The 20,640-nt window shown below is 38.9% G+C and overlaps 1 protein-coding gene across 7 annotated transcripts in view; it reads right to left on the bottom strand.

Annotated features, from left to right (window-relative positions):
* The window catches only part of LOC109060580 (protein quaking-A-like), a 69,853-nt gene that overhangs the window by 10,321 nt on the left and 38,892 nt on the right, over nucleotides 1-20,640 (bottom strand). For all 7 annotated transcript variants that reach the window (XM_042774150.1, XM_042774147.1, XM_042774148.1 and 4 more), the window contains exons 4-5: nucleotides 16,953-17,096; nucleotides 1,187-1,274 (exon numbers count right to left, since the gene is read on the bottom strand). In XM_042774150.1, coding sequence (XP_042630084.1) covers nucleotides 1,187-1,274; nucleotides 16,953-17,096 — 232 coding nt within the window. The remainder of the gene's footprint in view (nucleotides 1-1,186; nucleotides 1,275-16,952; nucleotides 17,097-20,640) is intronic.

Genomic DNA, 20,640 nt, shown 5'->3' with positions numbered 1-20,640 from the left:
CAGAGTAACTGGATTTAAAGCAGCACATCTAAACTCAATGTCCTGCAGCATGTAGAGGAAACAGCACTTCAGTTTGTGTGCTAAAATGTGCTCATGTTATTTCTTATAGTTGTAACTCTAAAGTGCACTCTCTAGAATTGATTCCAGTAACTTGCCATAAGCTTTCCCACATGAATCAAAACCTCTACATGCCACTGGGACATTTAGTGCAGATGTGGAGGGGAAATACCCACAACAAGGCTGAAAATTAAAATGCTTGTGAACATTCTGCACTAAAGCCAAACAGATGTGTTTCTTCCAAAAAGATGTCCCTGTCATATATACCCAAATATGCATGCACACATACATAAATCCATACAATCATAAATACAGTCATGCAAATATTACTTTACAGAGCAGTATAAAAGCCCAAAACCCTTCATGTCAACGTGGAAATGCATTGCATTAATGAATATGTATGACACGGGCTGAATCATATGCAAATATGTTTGATACAAGATACAATAATACAAGTTTATGACCTAAAGACAACCTAAAACACACAATCATGCAGCAAAATGATTCTGTATGCCACATCAAGATTACGCAAACTGTGATTGCAATTGGAACCGCTTTGAAAGGAGGTGGGAGTAGGAGAAAAAGAGAGGGGGAGAGACGGAGGGATTAAAGCAAGACAGAAATACTAGACTGTGGGCAGATGATTAGATGTTTTCAAGAGGTGTGTGCAGTGTACAGGATTCTTTCTTGAATTAAAACGAGCATCTTATGTCTGATGAGCTCTCATGTGCACAATGTTTTTTTTAATTGCTCATTTATGGTCAGAGTAAGTCAGCACAGAAAACAACGTCACTGTGTGTGTGTGTGTGTGTGTGTGTGTGTGTGTGTGTATTCACATGTGGAAAAATCATTGACATAACAAATATATTATTGATTGTTGTGATTTGATATTGTGTGCGTAAGCTCTGTGTCCTAACAAATATGGGTGTGATTTTGTGTGTGAAAGCATTTAAACCGATCTCTTTAGTCACAATGCAACAAAATCACAGCTGAACTCACATTATTCCCTAATAGTTAGTTTCATGTCTGTCTTGTGGATATGCTGATGTTCACGTCTATTTATTCTGGTGAGTTTGTTAATATAAGTTCCCAAGCATCTAACTGTTGATGTGTGAATGCGTCTCCTTACGCGTTTTGATGTTGGTGTCTCTGTATGTTCCGTTCAGAATGGCCAGCTCCATAAGCTGCATCTTCTTTAGATTATCTTCTCCTTCTGCCTGCGAAAAGAAAGATCAATCAGAGAGAACTTTATTACTCTCACAACCAATCACCTATCAGGATTCATTCTGAAAAAAGGGGACAATATGGTTTCAATAATAAAAAAAAAAAAAGTAAATAAATAAAAATTCAATTTAAAAAGTAGGATTCATAAAAAGCAAATAAACTAGTAGAAAAATAAATTGCATTAAATTTAATTCTATTAAAAATTTCTATAAATATAATGAAAATTATTTAAATTAAACAAAGTGCTGGAGAAGAACATATTAATAAATATCTACTCTTAGAAGGAACTAGATGTCTAGTGCTTCTAGACCCAGAGAAAGATATATTTTCAATTACTAAGAAAGAGTAAACCACTTATGAGATCTCTCAAACACAGAGCAACATAAAAAAAAAGCATTAAGGGACTTGTATTTCCAACTGCAGAGAGGACTAGAGGGGAGAGATAAAGAGGGAGTAGAAACCAGCTCAATTCAGATTTACACATCAAGCAACAGACACACTGGAGGGCTGGGACACCTTTAACTTTTCATGGTGTTTCAGAGATTCCAGGACAGCACACATCAAAGTACAAACTACTTTGACAGACACCATTATTGAGTGGTATGGTGAGTTGCCCTTAAGGGACTTTGACTGCAGAAATAACACAGTTCTAGATTAGTACAACTCTACATATCCACATGACTCAAAAGCTGAGAGAAACCCTAAGTAATTTCCTCAATCAGAAAAAATAAAAACCGCACTGAAGCTACGGATGCTTCCACATGAATGACTCACCCATTCCTGAGCACTTTCGTAACTTAATACAGACACAAAAAGATTTGGTTCTAAAAAAAAGTGAAGGTTTGTTTGAACCCTTCACATCTGAGGAGCTTGTGGAGAGCCAATGAAGAGTCTTCTATGAGCTTGTTACAATAACACCACTCATGTGAAGACAGAACAAAAGAAAAACTGGCTCCAGCTAATCGAATGCAATGTGGAGAGAGGAAAACATTGTTCATTTGTCCATTTAACTACTGAGCCTGACTGGCAAGAACCAGCTATGTACTTCACAAATTTCACCTGGGATTAGTCTTGTAAATTTTGCAAGACCCTCACTAGCTCCAACCCCCTCTTTTCATTCTAGGATAGTATGACTGACAGGATAACAGGAGATATCTTGGCTACTCTTTTCTCTTCAGTGTAAATGGGGACTGTCAAGCTCCAAATAGGCCAAAAAACACTTTCAAGTCACCATCAAATCAAAACTGACATTTCTTATTTTAATGAAATTCTGCAATGTTTGATATAAATGATTTTAACCATGCACGTTAAAAAAGTGCCCCTGTAATCTTTTAATCAAAAACATTAACATGCCCTCGCAACAACTGTTCTATGATCGTGTATACAGACAAAAGGGCTGGGCAATAAGGTCGTTCAATAGGCAGACAAGATCAAGAAAATCAAGTCACACCCTACATTTTTTTTTTCCAAGATCCTTCAAAGATTTCCCCTCTGTGGCAAATCTTAAAACAACTGGCAAGAGATTTGGTACACACACACACACACACACACACACACACACACACACACACACACACACAGACACAGACACAGACACAGACACACATACACACATACACACATATATATATACATATATACACACACATACATGTATATATATATATACAGAGAAATAAAAAAGAGATTAAAAGAAAGTCATATGCACCAAGTACAATGTGACAGTGAACTAATTCATATCTGAGAGCTTTAGAATAGTTACTTTTTAGATGGAGTTTTTAGTTACTATATTTGATTAATAACAGAAAAAAGGAGGAAACGAGAAGCAGAAGAGAATGTGATCACCACATCTATCGTTATATAACCCATTATAACAGAAAAACAAAACCATTATCCATAATAACTTGTAACAAAACAAAAGCATTAGCTCCTTGTATTAGAGCAGATGAAAGTAGAGGGTCAGTGCAAGGAAGGAAATCAAGGTCTGGGGCAGTCGTGCCTATAAATTCCCCTAAGAGGGGTGAGGCAGAGGATAAATGACTCGAAAAAGCCCCAACACCATAAACTATCACACTCCCACATCTGCTGAGCAGGACTTTGTGTGGTTGGCACAGCTCTAAATCCAAATAACAACATCTCAGTGGTGGCCATGAAAGCAGATGGAGTCGATTTTCTCTGATCTCACAAATGAAGACTTTGTTTCTAGCTCATTCTGCAGGGTATTAAATAAGGCTGCAGTGCCTCTGGTCACTAAGAGTAACTTCCCGCAGGCCTGCAATGATACTGGGGTTAGTGGAGCACAGGCTTCCTTCGAGGGCTGTTGACACTGTTTCTCAGTCACCGTAAAGTGGACATTTCTGTTTGAGGTCAGGCAAGATTTTTTACTTCTTTTCTTTTTATAAGACCTGCTTTCTTTGCTTCTTCCTTTTGGGCTAGAAGCATTCTCAGGATGTTTGTAAAAAAAAAAAGAAGCATAGATTATTCCTAGGCAAGAGAGGAAGGAAAGAAATAAAGGAAGTGCGGCGATTCCAGAGAGCTGTGTGTCATCAGATGGGGAAGGCTCAGGGGAGACGTCCCTCTGATTTATGCAACAAAAGCTGACACAGAGAGAACGTTTCCACACACACACTGGGCGTGAGACATCAGGGAGGGCCGCTCAATAATCCTGCTCTATCCACAGGAATCAGATTCAATCAATGGGGTCTATTTGTAAGGGAAGCGGAGTGAAGCGGCTTTCATTGGCCGTGGGGGAGGACACGGGACACTAGACTGTGACAGCAGAGCTTGAGAGCACATCAATTTTGTTACACGCACAGAAGTACAGCATTTCCTCTTCATAATAAAATGTTTACAGCCATTTCCAAATCCATTTCCTTCTTCAGTGTAGATCTGTGGGATGGCTGGTGTCCACCAGCACGTGCTTATGTCCTATAGTGAAACTTTTTTTTTTTCATATCCAAGTCACATATAATTCAAGAAAATCTTTTAAAAAACACAGACCACCAGATAAGAAAAGTGCTGTTAAACTACAGAGGAACATTTTAAGAATGTTGAGACAGGAAAAGTGGAGAGAAAGTTCTTTTTGACATGCATTTTCAGGACTAGTTACAATTACCTTTGTCACTTCCAGCTCTTCACAAGTTCCCTTTACCATATAAATGAATTCAACTCCACCCTTGCCACCAAACCAACCACAATCTACATGATTCAGAACCCTTATTGCATTGTTAAAGCTTTAGCATGAACTTCAGCAGTAATCCAGCCAGCGAAGAGAGATTACAGCACATGACAAGCAGTTACACCACCCTTCTCCTGTCAACTGCGTAGAGGTAAAGCCCTGTAAACACTCCGACAGCTGGCTCGAGTGTAACTAAACCCGGGATTGAGAAATTTTGAGTAAAACTCCTAATCATTTCTTTTATTCAGTTGTACCTGGTTTGTGATGGTAATTCAATGGACTTTATTAGGGACCTGCAAGCAGAGCCATCAATAACCTCAATGTACCATCAGCAAAACAAAATAAAAATTAGGGCTGCACAATTAATCGAATACATAATATCTAAAACAATTACGGATGCCACAATTACGTAATCGTTCAAAGCGGCAATTAATCTTCCAAAGTCCACTTATGTTATTCTGCACACTTAAGATATGCTTTTCTTTCTTTCTACATGTTATCTTAAGGGTCTTTCCATTGTTTTAGTTTTAGTATAACATTATAATATCATTCATATTTTTACAACTTTTTTTATATTTTAAAGAAACCAATCCGATGTTATATTTGACATTTGAGGCTTATTACTATAGGAATGCACTAAAGGTTTTTCAGTTAGTGTTTTCAGCTTGTTTGTTTTCATATAAAAATATGGCATGCAGTTGCATCAAACAATGGTATAAACATCATTCAATGTAAAATGTGATAATCGTAATTAATAATCGCAATTACAATTTCAAGGGAATAATCGACAATTATGATTTTTGTCATAATCGTGCAGCCCTAATAAAAATAAACAAAAATTAAAATTAAAATGCTGTAATGCTTTAACTTATTCTGTAATCAATAATGCCTTATTTAAAAACTCAAAAAGTTCATGAACAAGGATTATCCCATAGTAATGGATGGCGTTTATAATTAGGGGATCAAACACATCTAACAACAAGTTCTCTCACAGTGCACCTAATTTCAATATATCCAAGCAGTTACATCTCTGGGCTGAAAATGCAAAATGTTGCAGGTTTGATCTTTGAGCAGTTTTCCCCTAGGATAAGACACACAATGTGTCATGTACATCGCTCCAGATAAAAAGGTCTGCAAAATTACAACCATATAATATGTAGGTCAGGTTTGAGAGTGATAGCTGTATTTTAAAAGTCGTAACAGATGCACTGGACAAAGGCATCCATATGGGATTATGCTGGATATCGCCGGACCAGGACAGAGATCAGAGTGAACGAACAAACAAAATAAAGCACAACATAAGATGAGGAGGGAGGAGTGCAAAGACAGAGGGAACATTAATGTGATCCATGATTTCCATTGCTGCAACACATTGTAAAACCTTCAGCTGACTCACACTCCCCTCTCTCACTTTCTAATTTCCCCTCCCTTCTTTCTCTTTCTCTCTCGCTGCCAGACGATGTTTTGTTCTGCTCCTATGATCCTTTAATGCCACCCAATCGAGCCAAGAATATCTTGAAAGGATTTGGGAAGGCTGATCTGGAGGTTTAAATACTGCCGGATTTGCATCAGATTCTGAGATTTGAGAGTCAAAGCTGAACCATGTGCTCCCTGTGCTGTCAGATCTGGACTGTGCCCCCGCTTTACAACTCCCTTAACCTAGTGTTCAGCGTCAGGGGGAAATGGGAAGAATGAATCAACTAAGGAAAAAAGGTCTGAATAAATAAACCTGCAAATCCCAATAATATCAGCACACTTATGACTGGCCCTTGAACATGCAGTGGGGATTGATGGACCATATTGAGGCTAATTTGAAAACAGAGCTTTCCCAATGGCCTAGCAGAGGTGACTTCACAGTCAAGGTTAGCAGCTGCAAAGCAAATGCATGAAATGAAAAATGTTGGCCAGTGCAGTCAAGGTCTCTACTGTGATAGCCAAACTGCTCTGTGGGTCAGGGCCAATATATTAGCAAGCAGAAGGCACAGTGCCTGATATACCAATGCAAGTTGCGTGAAAAGATGTTTTGCTTGAACAAAATTGGAAAACCTTATTGCAGGTGAAAGTATCTAAATCCACACACATACTTGTTCAGTTTTGCTGACTTCAGGACACACTGTACTACCAATGGGAGATTACAAATGAAGAATAATGAGACGAATTGGACCAAATTTCAACTAAAAAAAGCTCCTAGAGAAGGTCAGGATAAACTTATCTTAATTAAACCAGAAACTTTTCTCAGACCACACCAGCTACTTGGACATTTCCTGCCTATGGACTCAACTAACTGTGGCATAAGATAGGAGGGATAAAACACTCTACATGCAACCAAATTTAGGCATTGTCTACAACTGCAAAGATATGTCCTAATACAATCCTGTTTCGCCCCCTCCAGAACAATGCAAGATGATGAAAGGAATTCATTCCTGGCTCTCTACAAAAGACTGGTTTCGAGAGGATTCTCTAGATGCCAGGGCTGATCCTAGAGGTCCCTGTACCCGTCTGACTCTGAATGAGCGGATAATTAGCCCAGACTCCATGTAACAGGGGTGTGAGAGCAGAGGCTAGGCTAGTGCACAAACACTGGAGTTTTAGTCTGCAGCTATTCTCCCCAAAGTAAAAGAATTAGTGGCCTGTTCAAAGGAAATGCAACTGGACTGATGTCCGCAGGGGGTCTTTTACAGGAACCAGAAGAGATTACAGCCAACTGTTTTCAGAAGAGTCAGGGGCTGCACTAACCTCTAGAGGTGGGCTGCAAACTAAGAGGGTTATGTTATTTATCCAGATAGCTTGTTACAGAAAGTAGAGCTTGGGGATGAACTCTTTAACTTTTCAAAGACAATAGTTGACTGTGCCTCTTTCCCAAACAAGTTATGTTTATAACCACTACCCATTCAGATTCTTTATTCAGGGTCATCTTTAGTTGTCATTTCAGCATCCAACTCAGTAAGAGTAAGATGTGTCACACAGAGACTGTTTGTTGCTGTGATAGACTATGACTGAAGGATGGTGACGAAAAAGGTTTAGTAAAATGGCACTGTTAGGTTGATTAGGGATGCATCAATATCAAACTTAAATTTGAATTCTGACAACATTGAGTTGATAATTATTTTCACAGTATTGCTGGTAACCGATAAATGGCTAAAATAAAATTCTATACTCTTCCATTCGGCTACTACCGCTAATTCAAAACACAGCACTAAGAGCAATACAATTCTATATGTATCTAATATGTATCAATTCTATATGCATCAATATCTAATATTTTGTCTATAAAAAAAACAAAAAAAATATGCATCTATATGTATCTAATATGTATCAATTCTATATGCATCAATATCTAATATAATATTTTATACCTACACATCTATAAAAAAAACAAAAAAAATGTTTATATACAACCCTATATATATATACACATATACATACATATATATATGATATATATATATATATATATATATATATATATATATATATATATATATATATATATATATATATATATATATATATATATATATATATATATATATATATATATATACTAGTAAATATATACCAAAAACATAATATTATATAAGCATCCATTAGTTTCTGCACAGTTGAGTAAATATTTTCCAAAAGCTTTATGTTGGCAGTTCGGCACAGCTACAGTCAGAAAGGAAAACTGCTGCAGAATTTTTTTTTTTTTTTTTTTTTTCAGTACCATTCACAAAGGGTTGTACAAAAAAAAAAAAAATCCTTTAAATTGTCAGAATCAGCATTTCTGCCTTCACTCTGTATGTTTTCTCTTGGGCCTAATGTTGATATTTTGAGGGGGAAAAATATAAAGCAACTTGCTCAACAAAATCCTTGTCACACTTTTAAGGACAATCATTTGACTGTACAAGTTCCAGAACTTCAAGCTCTTGAGCTTCATCTGTAGTGAGCAGATTAAATAGAAACCCGCAGAGAGAGCGAGAAGGTCTGAAGGGAGGTGGCATGACTGACCCGAGCTCTACCCAACAGAAGGACACCTACCCTGGGTCAAGGCCACCTGTTCTTTGCCTGCAGTAGTACTGCTACAGCAAATTTGGGCTGGCATAAGTGTAGGCTAAAAAGATGACAAGCTATCTTAAAAAGCTTGCTTGGTTTGTTGCAAATAGTCGGATCATTTTTTTTGAATCTACATTACCCGCTTAACTAAAAGTGGGAGAACGCTGAAACCGATAGCACAACTTCAATCCCAGCTAAATGTGGCAGTTGCACATTGCTATGCAGCTCAGTGTACTCTGAAATGTGTAGTTAGCCGATAACTGGGAGGCCCTCAGGGTCACTGTTGGAGCACTTTACTGGGCCATAGCAGTCTGTGAAGAGTGGGCAATTGAAATCCCAGAGAGAACAACAACAACTTAATGAGACCGCATGTTCACTAGCCGCGCTAAGTGGCATTAACCCACAAGCACAAAACGATGCCTGTCTTTTTTAAATTATGCATCAGTACCATAAAAAGACATTCTAATAGAACAGTCAAAAAACAGCGCAGTTAAATAAAACGCTCCCTACAGCATCAGTTTATCATTTCCACTTCAGAAAGGCGATTAACATTAGCGGGACTATTTTTCAACCACAAAACAGCTTAACAGCAGACGAGAGCATCTAAAATAATGTGATGTGAAATGTGATTTTTAGACAGTAAATAAATGCCGGTCTTCTTTCTATAAAACTAATGTCTCATTTGTAGTGACACTTGTTATGCCAGAAGAATCACTTTAAAGCTGAAAATGAAAAGACAAATCGCATTGCACTGTGTGAAGTGATTCACTTCGCTGCTTGAATTTGTGCCTTTAAAATGGCAGGTGCTCAGGTGAAAATAGGCACACAGTAAATCCCAGTCTATTCTGGGTCTTCCATTCTGTTCAGTGAGTCGACGACCTGCCAGTCCAACAGAGCGTTTGAAGTTGCTGCCAGCAAAGGCCGGATTAGCATACAGACCCCAAGAGAAGCCTTTTCCTGTTGCGGTTCTGGTGGTCAGTAAGCCTGGGGTGCAAATCATGGCTCCAATCAAGAAGACCACAGAAAGTAAGAGAGGATAGCTTCTTAAGGGAAAATGACAGAGAGGGAGGGTACACTATAAAGCCGAACATAGCACATAGGCCGAACATTGGGCCTCTAGTACTTAAACTGCAGAACTGCCAGGGACCAGCTACCATATCGACACCATCAGATGATGGAAAACAAAAACATGTTTGCCAATGCTTCAAGAAAAAGCATTGGGGCTTTTACAAGCTCACGGCTGAGGATGTTACCATTACCCATGATCCTATGCTCTAGACCCTGCAGCTGGGGCGTGAGTCAGATCAGATGCGACATGCTCTGAAAAACAGGGACACAAGAGCACTCTTGGACGGGTTGCACTGACCTGCAGGGTGACTTGCAGGCATTTTAAGAGGCTCTCATCACAGGTGGTTGCATTCACTATGATTTTTTTCCATCTTTTGTACTCCAAGGTCTCCAGTGATCTCAGCCAATGAAACTCAAGCCACACTGAAGTAGTCCAGTACAATATAGTCAAATTCCAGTCACTCCAAGGATAAATGCAGCTGCATGCTTTAAGTGAAAGTTCATTTACATGTCATTCCAAACCCATGTGTGTAGGACACAAAACATATTTTGAAGCATGTTATAACTATTTTGCCCATACAATAAACCACTGAATTTCAACATTGAACGACTTTTCAAAATATGTTCTTTTGTGTTCCACAGAATAAATACAGTCATACAGGTTTGGAAGAACATGTAAATGGGGGAAGAATTTTCTTTTTTGGGTAAACTATCCTATAAATTAAGAGGTGCTCAATTTAAAAAAAAAAAAAAATTTGTGAGTTATTGCAATATAAATGCATTTTTAACAAAGAATGATTAGTAATTGGACAGGCATTCTCACTACACATGCCGAAACAACAGTAAGCAGCCAGATGGCATTTTGTTCTGGTTTGTCACATGGGCCTGATAGGAGGTGAGAGTGATTATGCATGTTCAAGAAAAGGTGTTTATTGATCACGATGAGTTGGCCGCCCAGAACTGTCCTAGTTTCAGGCAGCATTCCACAAGACACGCAGTCTGCGAGCTGACGGCGAGAATTTGGCTGACGAGGACGTTACGCCCCACAGACCACGAAGCCTGTCGTATATTATACACCATCTGTCTCTCTCTCGCCTTTCCTCTGAGGCTAAGAGTGAGTGAGAGGTCTATAACCAGGTGTACTGTGTGAAATTAACTGCGTTCCTGAATTGGGAAAAGATTACAAATGCAAAGCACCCATGACAACTCAGAGAGGCTTGAAACCTCTCCAGATCAGGGACTCATTGTGCTCGGCAGAGGCGCTGAATGTGATGGTTAGTGGAGTACACAGGATAAAAGATGTGCCAAGAGAGACCGTGTGAGTGAGAGTGGGTGTGTGTGTAAGAAAGGAAGAGACGAGAAGGGAACAGGACTTCAGGCTACAGTGCAAACACTGCTAACCCAGTCACTTTGTTACAGGCAAGTACGAGCCCATTCATGGAGAGATGCTGGAAGCGTTGTGTGAGCGAAACTCCCCATTTCTCTTGTTTCACTTCCCTACCCCTTTCTTTTGTGGTCTTTTAAGATATTGGAAGCATCATGGAGGACACGGGGAGCAGCAAGTTGGTTCTCTAGTCGATTTCTGCCTACAAGCACAAGCGGAGTTGAAACGAAATGCTGGATAAAGTAAAGCAATAAGAAAGGAAGGAATAAAGGAAAGGGCCAGACTGCTGGGCTACAGCTACTATACACACCCACAAAAAGCTACAAAGTCAATGAGCTCTGGAGGCAAAAATGTTACTACAGATATGCCACAATCTAGCAGGAAGTGCTTCCCTGACAAAAACCGAACAGAGAGAGAATGAAATACTACATATTCCTTATAGCCAGGGTCATCCACAAAATAAACTATTAGCAGTACAGTATTGAATTTAAATAAGTGGTCTTCATCCACCGTTGATTTCAAACCTTTGCTCGCTTCTGTCGACGGCCGACCCTGTGCGCTGACACTAAAATAACCCAGAAAAGTATTTTGACATGCCACTTTAATTAGCTGAGATAAAGGGAATGGACACATAGTGGCCTAGATTCTTAATGAGATGTCATAGGTGTGAGCTTCTATTTCCCATCATTCCCTAGTGCATGGATTCCAACCGGGATCAGACATGAAGTACGGTACTGTGGATATAATGAACCATTCGCAGAGAGGGGGTACTTAGGGTGAATATCTAACATTTTCCCAGAAGGCCTTTCACTGGGCCTCTGAGAATGTTGTGACTGCAGGATTAACACTGACCTCACATACCAACACAGCGTTTGTCTAGTGGTCGACCGATATATCGGCCGATATTTGGCATTTTTCAAATATCGGTATCGGCCGATAAGTTTTTCTGAACAGCAAATCCATAACTTACAGTACTCACATTCTCACTGCCCAGCAGACTTATTTTGACGGTGCACATTCTCCCTCTCGTTCACTGTTGTTGTTAACAGTTCTGTCTAATACGGATAGACATGTCTAATAATCAGATAGAATGGTTAAAGGAATTAAAATGTATACAAAAAAGTATTATAACGATTGCTTTTATATTGTTAGTAATAGAAAGGCAAACATGATAATACTTTCTCGTTTGCAGTCAGCATTCAGCAAATACGCTTTTACATCATTTAAACAAATATGAACATCTAATTTCAAAAACTTAGTCGAATCCAGCTGTGAGATCTTATGAAGTGTGGATGTGTGTCCTGCACGATCGCGTGTTCTCTGTGTGACGGCTGGTCCGTGTGAATTGAATGCTGACAGGAGGAGAGTTCAGCTTCACTGACGTGCACAATCTACAAACTTTAAACTCGTGAATTCAAATTATACTGCGCTTCATGCTTTTGTCCAATGTCATATTCGTGTCATTTTTACTGTGTGGTGTATGTAAAATGAGTGTTACCTTGGCTTTATTTGGAAAAAAAAAAAGATTCCCAATGCACACAAACTTCCCAGAATACTGAGTGCCCTGTTGTTTACAGTATTTACTTCCCTTTTTATTTATATTTTTATAAAATATTTGTTTGTGAAAAATACTTCATCACTTAAAGTATAAGCATGTTTATTTTACACATTTATTTTTTTACCCATTTCAAATTATTTCAAATTTCTTTAAATGCAATGAATAAAAATTATTAATTGAATTTACTAATTTAAGGTAAGTAGCTGCAATTGACTTATTTTAGCTACATTTAAATAAACAAATTTAGTTGAATAACTTGCAGTTTTTTTTTATTATAAAAGTAGCTAAAATAAATAGTTTGCAACCATTTACCTTTAAAAAAAAAAATTTAGTATATTTTTTTTTCAGTGACATTAAATAAAATTATATTGGCTTTATATCGGCCATCCTGCTTTCCAAGATATCGGCATCGGCAGTAAAAAAAAAAAAAAAAAAAAAAAACAATATCGGTCGACCACTACTATTGTCAATCAAAACTACTACTATTGAAATTACTTTCTGCTGTCTGTTAGACGAATTCTCTCTCTCTCTCTCAAACACACACCTTGAGGGGAAATGAGAAATGTCACCTTGTAGCACAGAATCTCTCTTGGCAGTTTTGACACACAGCATCTTCCTAACATCTAAATCCACAACACCCACCACATGCGTCAGCCCTCCTGGGTTTAGCACCCCTAATGAGAAAACCAATTTGTCAGGTTTTTAACACATTTGGGAGGCTAATTACTTCGTAGGAAGGGATCGTACTGTTTTATTCTATCTGATCATCTCCAAATGGACTGGTGTATAAACCAGTAAATTAAATTAACAGGGATCTGATATGTAGATGTGTCCACAGACTACAATTCATCTGTTCACAGCGTCGGAGCTTGTCACTGAATCTGCTGGAGATTTGAGCTGCCTCGTAAGCACAGTTGCTATAATCCGTCAGCTTTCTCGGTCTTAACAAATCTGGCCACATTGTTGAGAAACTGGGAAAGTAAGCAAATTTAATCTGCAATTCAGAGACGTATGATTACAGGACAAATTGGAATATATGGAATGGTTGACAATGCCTAATCTTGTCGGTTACAAGTGCATTAAAAAGTACACATGGCTTGAACTACTCATACAATCAGCACATACTAAAATGGAAATTAGCAAATGCAATTTCAGAGATAAGATCGCTTATTTGTTTTAATCAATACCATTCTCAATCACTGATTGATTTAGCAAAAACAGTCTGCATGTTCTAACAGTAAGTATTTTTTTTAGCACTTCATAACACAGACTTAAGCCACATTTAATACATGACCATAACAGGGATGTGTGTTCTATATTAAAATAGACTGTAAATGATCTTAAGGAAACTTTGAATAATTAGAACAGACATGTTTGTTAAGGGGTTCACATAGGACGTCTTGTGTTCAGAAATAGCTGGACAGAGCACAACGGAATGGAACTATTTTAAACTTGACACTATATTAAACTCCATGCTCATGGAGCAAGATACTATGAAAACACATACAAAATGTGATTTTAAAGGCATAACTTATCGGAGAGGGTTTTAACTTACAAGCTACAATTAGTGTTTTATCAGCTTCCATAATCTACACCTGCATTTGTCTCCACCTTCCTCTATGTCTGTTTAGCAGTAGGGTACTAACGTCACAGCTTACAGAGAGAGAATGATTCCACACTTCTTGAAACAATCAATTTTAACTGTCATCTCAGAAAGATTCATCAGCCCTCCTATGACTTCTGCTTCAACTGAGTGAAACGCTTGACTTCTAAAGTTACGGATTTTTTGCTGAGCTGTAAATGTACATAACCAAATAAAACTGAATTTGACGGTGGGCCATGGAGTGAAGCTCTAAACCTGAATTTTATGCTAAGTCAAAAAGATATGGATTTGTAGATATGTGTGGCTCTCTGTATGTTTTATAGGTCACAGTTAATACGTCAGTACTTTCATGAACAAAGACGTGTCCCTCCTGCAAAGTGGTACACAGAGGACAGGGGTGTGAGAAAGTAACTGTTTGACCAGTATCTGGTATCCATTTTCCACATAAATGATGCTAGTGCTCATGCTGGGACAGTTTTATAGTATATTTAAAAAACCCTAAGATATTCATTATTCCATCACAAGCTGTTTTGATGTATCAGTTACAATTATTAAAATATGCAGTTAATGACAGAAATCAATTTACACAAATACTATCCATATAGTAATTAAGGATGCACTGATATTAAAATTTAGGACCAATAACCAATAAGTGACTGATAATATAACAAAACACTTAAATAATGAAATAAAATAACCAAAATAAAATGAGCACTAAATTATCAGATTTTAATAAATTGAAAAATCCCCATGACAGCAAGAAATGTGTGTGATGCCAAAGGTACGTGAAAAGACTGAGTGAGACTGGAGCATAAGAACTGTGAGAAGCGATCCGCATGTAAAAGTGTGGCTTGATTCTTATCTTTTTCCTTCCATTACGTTCCTGCCTTAATCCTCTCACTCACTACTACTTTCATTACCAGCCCACCTTCAACTCAAATCTCTCTCTCGTTGTCTCTCCCTTCCTCTGTCTCTCGATGGGAGTTGAAAAGTTTACAGGGCCTTTGAGCTGAATCTCTCAATCACTCCCTTCTAACCCTGGCCTCTGAGGCAGTGTGTGTGCGCGTAACCGCCGTTCATGCACTCTCCCTGAGTCTGATGATCATTCAAATGCTGTGTGTGGAACTGATTCCTTGAGCAAGGCTGAAAATTTCAATTTGGTTTCTGCGAGCGGGAACCGTTCAGCTGTGGCAACTCTTCAGGGCCCGAGCCAGGATTACAGATTCTTGCAGTAATGTGCTAGCTGCCTCTCAAGGTAGGTAAAAATCAATATCACAGATGTTTATAAAACAGAGAGCCTCTTTCGGAGATATCGGAGATGCTACTGCACCCCCTTTTCCCTGCCTTAACCAATCAAATCCTTTCCACAATGACAAAATGAAGAGAGCCGAGGGGAAACAGACTGTGACCTCATCTGTTTTATGATGTATTTAATAAGACAATTTCATGCCTCTAAATGAGCCAAAGATATCCTTCATTAAAGACTGCACGGGCTGAGATGGACGGTTTGTCATTTAATCCAGTTTAGCTTGGCATGATAAAGGGCATTACAGTCAATCTGCCACACACAGAACCAGCTGGAAAACCATGTTTAAGAGGAGCTTTATCTGTACAGCCAAACTTGGATGGATCGATCAGCCAAAAATGAAAATTCTGTTATCATTTACTCACCCCTGTGCCATGATCACACGCATCTTACTACAGCAAGTCAGTAAAAGTGCCAAAAACTTGCAGCAGGAAGTGTCACCTCAAAATCTCTCTAATATTTATGCAAATGGATTCAAACTTGTCAAGACATGGGAAAGATTTCAGTTTTGTATAAAAGACCAAAAGTGTTGAGTAACTATTAATGAAACAAATGAGTAAAGCAAACACAGGGCTCCTGAGAGCATGAGCATGGTTTGTGTGTGTTTATGGCAAAGGAGGATATACACGGTGAGGATGACTTTGATCTCAGGGGTGCATAAGGTCGGAGTGAAAATTTGGAGAGAGCATGTAGCCGTTTACTCATCTCCCACCCACACACGCTCTACAGAATGACTCACACACACTCAGTCGGCTGTGTATGTTTGTTTTCTTCGACTAGCGTGTGTGTGTGTGTGTGCATGTGTGTGGAGGGTTTAAGACCTCCTCGCTCAAACAGAACAAAAGAGATATGAGCATAAAGGAGGGGGAAAAAATCCCCAAACAAGAGGTGAAATGTGGGGGTTCTGGCCAAGAGAGAGATGGAAAAAAATCCCTGCACAAAGAAACAGGAGAATGCAAGCGCCTGAGAGCAGTCAGAGAACGCCAAGGACTCAGTGTCCCACTCTGAAATGAAGCGAGAGGCACATGGCTAGGCTGAACGGCTGCTTCTGGCCAGGTTTCAGCAGGTCGAAGCCTTTCCACTATGTCGCCTGATAGGGAACAGGCTCTTGCAGCTGTCCAGCCATTCTGTTCACTGCAGGCAAAACCGCCTAAAGCCAGAGACCCTGACTTAAGCGCCCCCATCCCCTGCGGCAATCAACGGAGGAGCAGAGAATAGAAAGGTGGAAAGGAGCGGAAATATGTGGGAAGCAGGTTGCAGAGCACCATTTGTTCTCTGTTGGGAGCCTGAGATAAAAATATCACATTTAGTAGAAGACTAAAGCCAGAGGTCAGGGGTGGGATTAAAATCTGGCCCATATGCACAAAGGCGTCACACCTAGAACAGGAAGCAGCATTAAGAATTTTGCTAAATCTAACACTGTTGCATTACATCAAAGCTCAAGCTTCGTGCGGAGAAGGGGGTCAAAACATTTGTAACAAATTACTTTCCACTAGCACAAGTACGTTTGGTAAGTTTAAAGGCATGTTTGCAACTTACTGCAGGCACCAGTAGCTTCTTGACCTCTTCGACAGCTCTTCTCATCTTGACCTCAGCACGTGTCTGTGTGTCCTCCACTGTGATCAGCACGTGCAGCTCTTCATTTAGGTGCTCCCAGTTTGGCTTCCCTCTGTTCTGCTCCTCCTGAGAATTGGAGACAACGAGAGCGAGAGAGAGAGAAAGAGAGAGAGAGAGAGAGAGAGAGAGAGAGCGAGAGAGAGAGAGATTTGAGTTAGTGTGAGTGAGTATGACATTCTTGGCATAGATGACAGCCGGCACCCTGATGTAGTCTTAAAGTGAGTTAAAGACAGCTGTTCTTCAAACAGCAGCTATTACCCCAGTGCACATTAACATGCATTGGGAGTAGAATACTGCATTTACAGTTACTCAGTTAGTATATACACACACACACACACACACACATACATACATATATACCAGTTAATTACAGACTTTATTTTTTTTCCAGTATAACTTCAAATGAAGTTTAATGTACTAATCCAGGCCAAAAAGATTTTGAAATAATTTTAAGCAGAACAGGAAAAGCAATGAAACTCTTTGAGCACAATTCTCCCCACGATTATTTAAAATGGCGTGCAGTTTGTGTGCATGACCGTTTGATTGGCTTGGGTTAACAGTGGCCTCAAAAGAAAGCCATTATGCTAGGGTAGAGCCGTCAGAACAGTCAGAGGTGCTAAACTGAGTAAAGAAAAAGCCTCACACTCTAAAAAGACTTGGGTCTTTTTCCAAATCCAACAATTACCCACCACCCAAGCTTTCAACACCTCACAAGAGCCTGACAGTTCATCTTGCTTAGAGCAATGAAGCACTACAAACCTGATGGATGAAAGGTAAAAAAAAAAAAAAAGAAGAAAAAAAAAAGAAGAGAATAAAAGATTATTCACCAGCCACCCATTGTGTCATAAAATACATCAAAAATCATTTAATAGACTGAAGAGGTGTGGAAAATCAAAACCATATATAAAAAAACACTCACTTTTACTGTTTTTAAATTCTTAAAAAATATATGCTCTTTTTGTTTTTGTCAAGATTGTTTTTGAGGAAACTGGGAAATATAGACTAGGCTCTTGTGTACATTTCTTTCTTTATCACAAGCAATTCTACAGTAACACAGCAAAATAGCACTCTCAACCCTTAAAGTTATGAATAGAGCAATTAATGCTAAAAGCATTAATATCCACTTCCAATCCCACACCCCGTATGCCTGAAACTATCAGTAATATAAAGACAGGATACCAAGGTAAGTAGCTTAAAGTCCACTTGACCAGCCCTAACTGCCTCTTGTTCCCATTGATTACAAGCATAATGTGCCCCCCCCCCCCCCCCCCATGTTTCCCATGATGCTTTCAGATCATTGCTCATTCAGACACCTCAATTAGCATGCCTGCTTCACAAACGAGCACAGAGTGGTGGATCTCAGCGGGGAGGAGAAGGGTCCACCTGACATGCTTACTAATACGCCGACTGAGACCCAGTCGAGTGCCTATGACACCACTTTCTATGGCACTGCCATGGATACTGTTACTATGGCAATGATCACACATGCACAAGCGTACAATATAGTGGTCGGACGATATTTGGCATTTTGCAAATATTGATAACTTTTTCTGCTTGGCCGATGTTTTTCAAGGTGGGTCTTTTATTTTGGTGACACAGTGCTCACATACTCCCTCTTGTTCACCGTCGTCGTTAACAGTTCTGTCTAATATGGATAGAAGTCTGTCTAATAATCAGATAGAACGGTTAAAGGAATTAATGTATACAAAAAGTATTATAACGATTGCTTTTATATTATTAGTAATAGGCAAATATTATAATACTTACTTGTTTGCCGTCAGCATTAAGCAAATACGCATTTATATCATTTAAACAAATCTTTGAATGACTAATGAACAATTAATATCACAAACTTTGGAAACTTAGTCGAATCCAGCTGTGAACTCTTGTGAAACGTGCATTTTTATCCAGCATGATCGCGTGTTCCCTGCGTGACAGTCGGTCCATGTGAATTGAATGCTTTAAACTTAATGATTTCAAATCATGCGGCACTTTATGCATTTGCCACCGTCATATTCATGTCTTTTTCACTGTGAGCTGTATGCAAAATGAGTGTTACCCTGGCTTTATTTGAAAAATATGATTCCCAATGCACACAAACTTCCCAGAATACTGAGTGCCCTGTTGTTTACAGTGTTTACTTTCTTTTTAATTATATTTTTATTAAATATTTATTTGTGAAAAATACTGTCATCTAAAGTATGTTTATTTTTTAATCCATTGTCAAACTATTGAAAATTAATTAAATATTAATCACAATTACTATTTCTATCGCCCTCCCTGCTTTCCAAGATATCGGCATCGGCTGTCAAAAAACCAATAGTGGTCGACCCTAGTACAATACACATCAATGTGTCCATTAGGGCAGTTTCAAATACGTCAAATTGATCATTCCCATGACCTGAAAGAATACACAACAATATGACTTTTTTTAAATATCAGGATTATTGCCAATACCAGTATATTGCAAAACCTTTAGTTACAATGTACAGATGATCCACACTTCCAACTCAACTTCCTGTCCATTGACCAATCAGAAGATCTCTGACTGTGAACTGAAAAATTACATTGAGCACCCATATTTCTCTCTGAATGATTACTTTTGGAGATGACAATGGCTTCCTTTATGAATGGAAACACAGTTACGGACACCCCGATTTAGATCTCCCAAATACACAAATTAGTTTTATCTCTTAGAAATAGATATCCTTAATAATGATCCTGACCAATCATGGCTTGTTGTACAAAGTACTCCTAAAAGCAAAAGCTACAGCATTATGTTCAAGGTGAACATGCTGTTCCATCCATGTATGGATAGAGACCTTCACCTCAAAGCAAAGGCATGGACTGCTAACACCCACCCACCTGCCCCTGCCCCCCTGTGGGTAGAGCCACGCAGGAAGAACAACCCGAAAGCCTCTGAAGAGGGCAAAGATTCTGTTTACCGAAATATGAAACCAGCGGCGAGGCGACACGCATGTGATGGGAGACACGTGATGACAGACGCATAAAAGTACAAGAATGAAGCCAAAAGCAGCTCGCCAACAAATGTGAGAGGGTCTGTGGAATGTGTATATGGACCGAACTGTCATTCTTGACTGTATGTGCACCAAAAGCAAAAGAGCAAAATAAACCATGCAAAGTTTTCAACATGGAAAAGGCAATGATTTGATTCCAAAGGCAGACGGCCTCGCTGGAAATAATCCCACCACCCTATAAATACTGTTCATATCAACCAGAGCAGACTGAACTCAAGCTACAGTCTTGAACAGCTGTCCCGGGTGGAGTAGTTTACAGGCACCTGTTCAACAGGAGCGGAAAACTGACTAAGGGGGGAAAAAAAAACTCAAAAACTCAAAACTACAAACATGGGTGGTTTGAGGAGGCTCTTTTGAATGAACATGAAGATGATTTTAACGTTGTTCACATTCATATTCTTGGCACATGCTCTTTGCAAAACAACTAATCTAGTACAAGATATTGCTAGAAGAAGAAAACTTGGCTATTGACAATTTCTTTCAGTGTTTTTTTTTTCTTTCAGTGTTTTTTTTTTTTTTTTTTTTTTTGGAAGATCCATTTCTTAGAAATATCTTGTACTAGTTCAGTCATT

The sequence above is a fragment of the Cyprinus carpio genome, chromosome A17 (genome assembly GCF_018340385.1).
Source record: "Cyprinus carpio isolate SPL01 chromosome A17, ASM1834038v1, whole genome shotgun sequence".
Taxonomy (NCBI): domain Eukaryota; kingdom Metazoa; phylum Chordata; class Actinopteri; order Cypriniformes; family Cyprinidae; genus Cyprinus; species Cyprinus carpio.
This window is presented reverse-complemented; position numbering and strand designations above follow the sequence as displayed.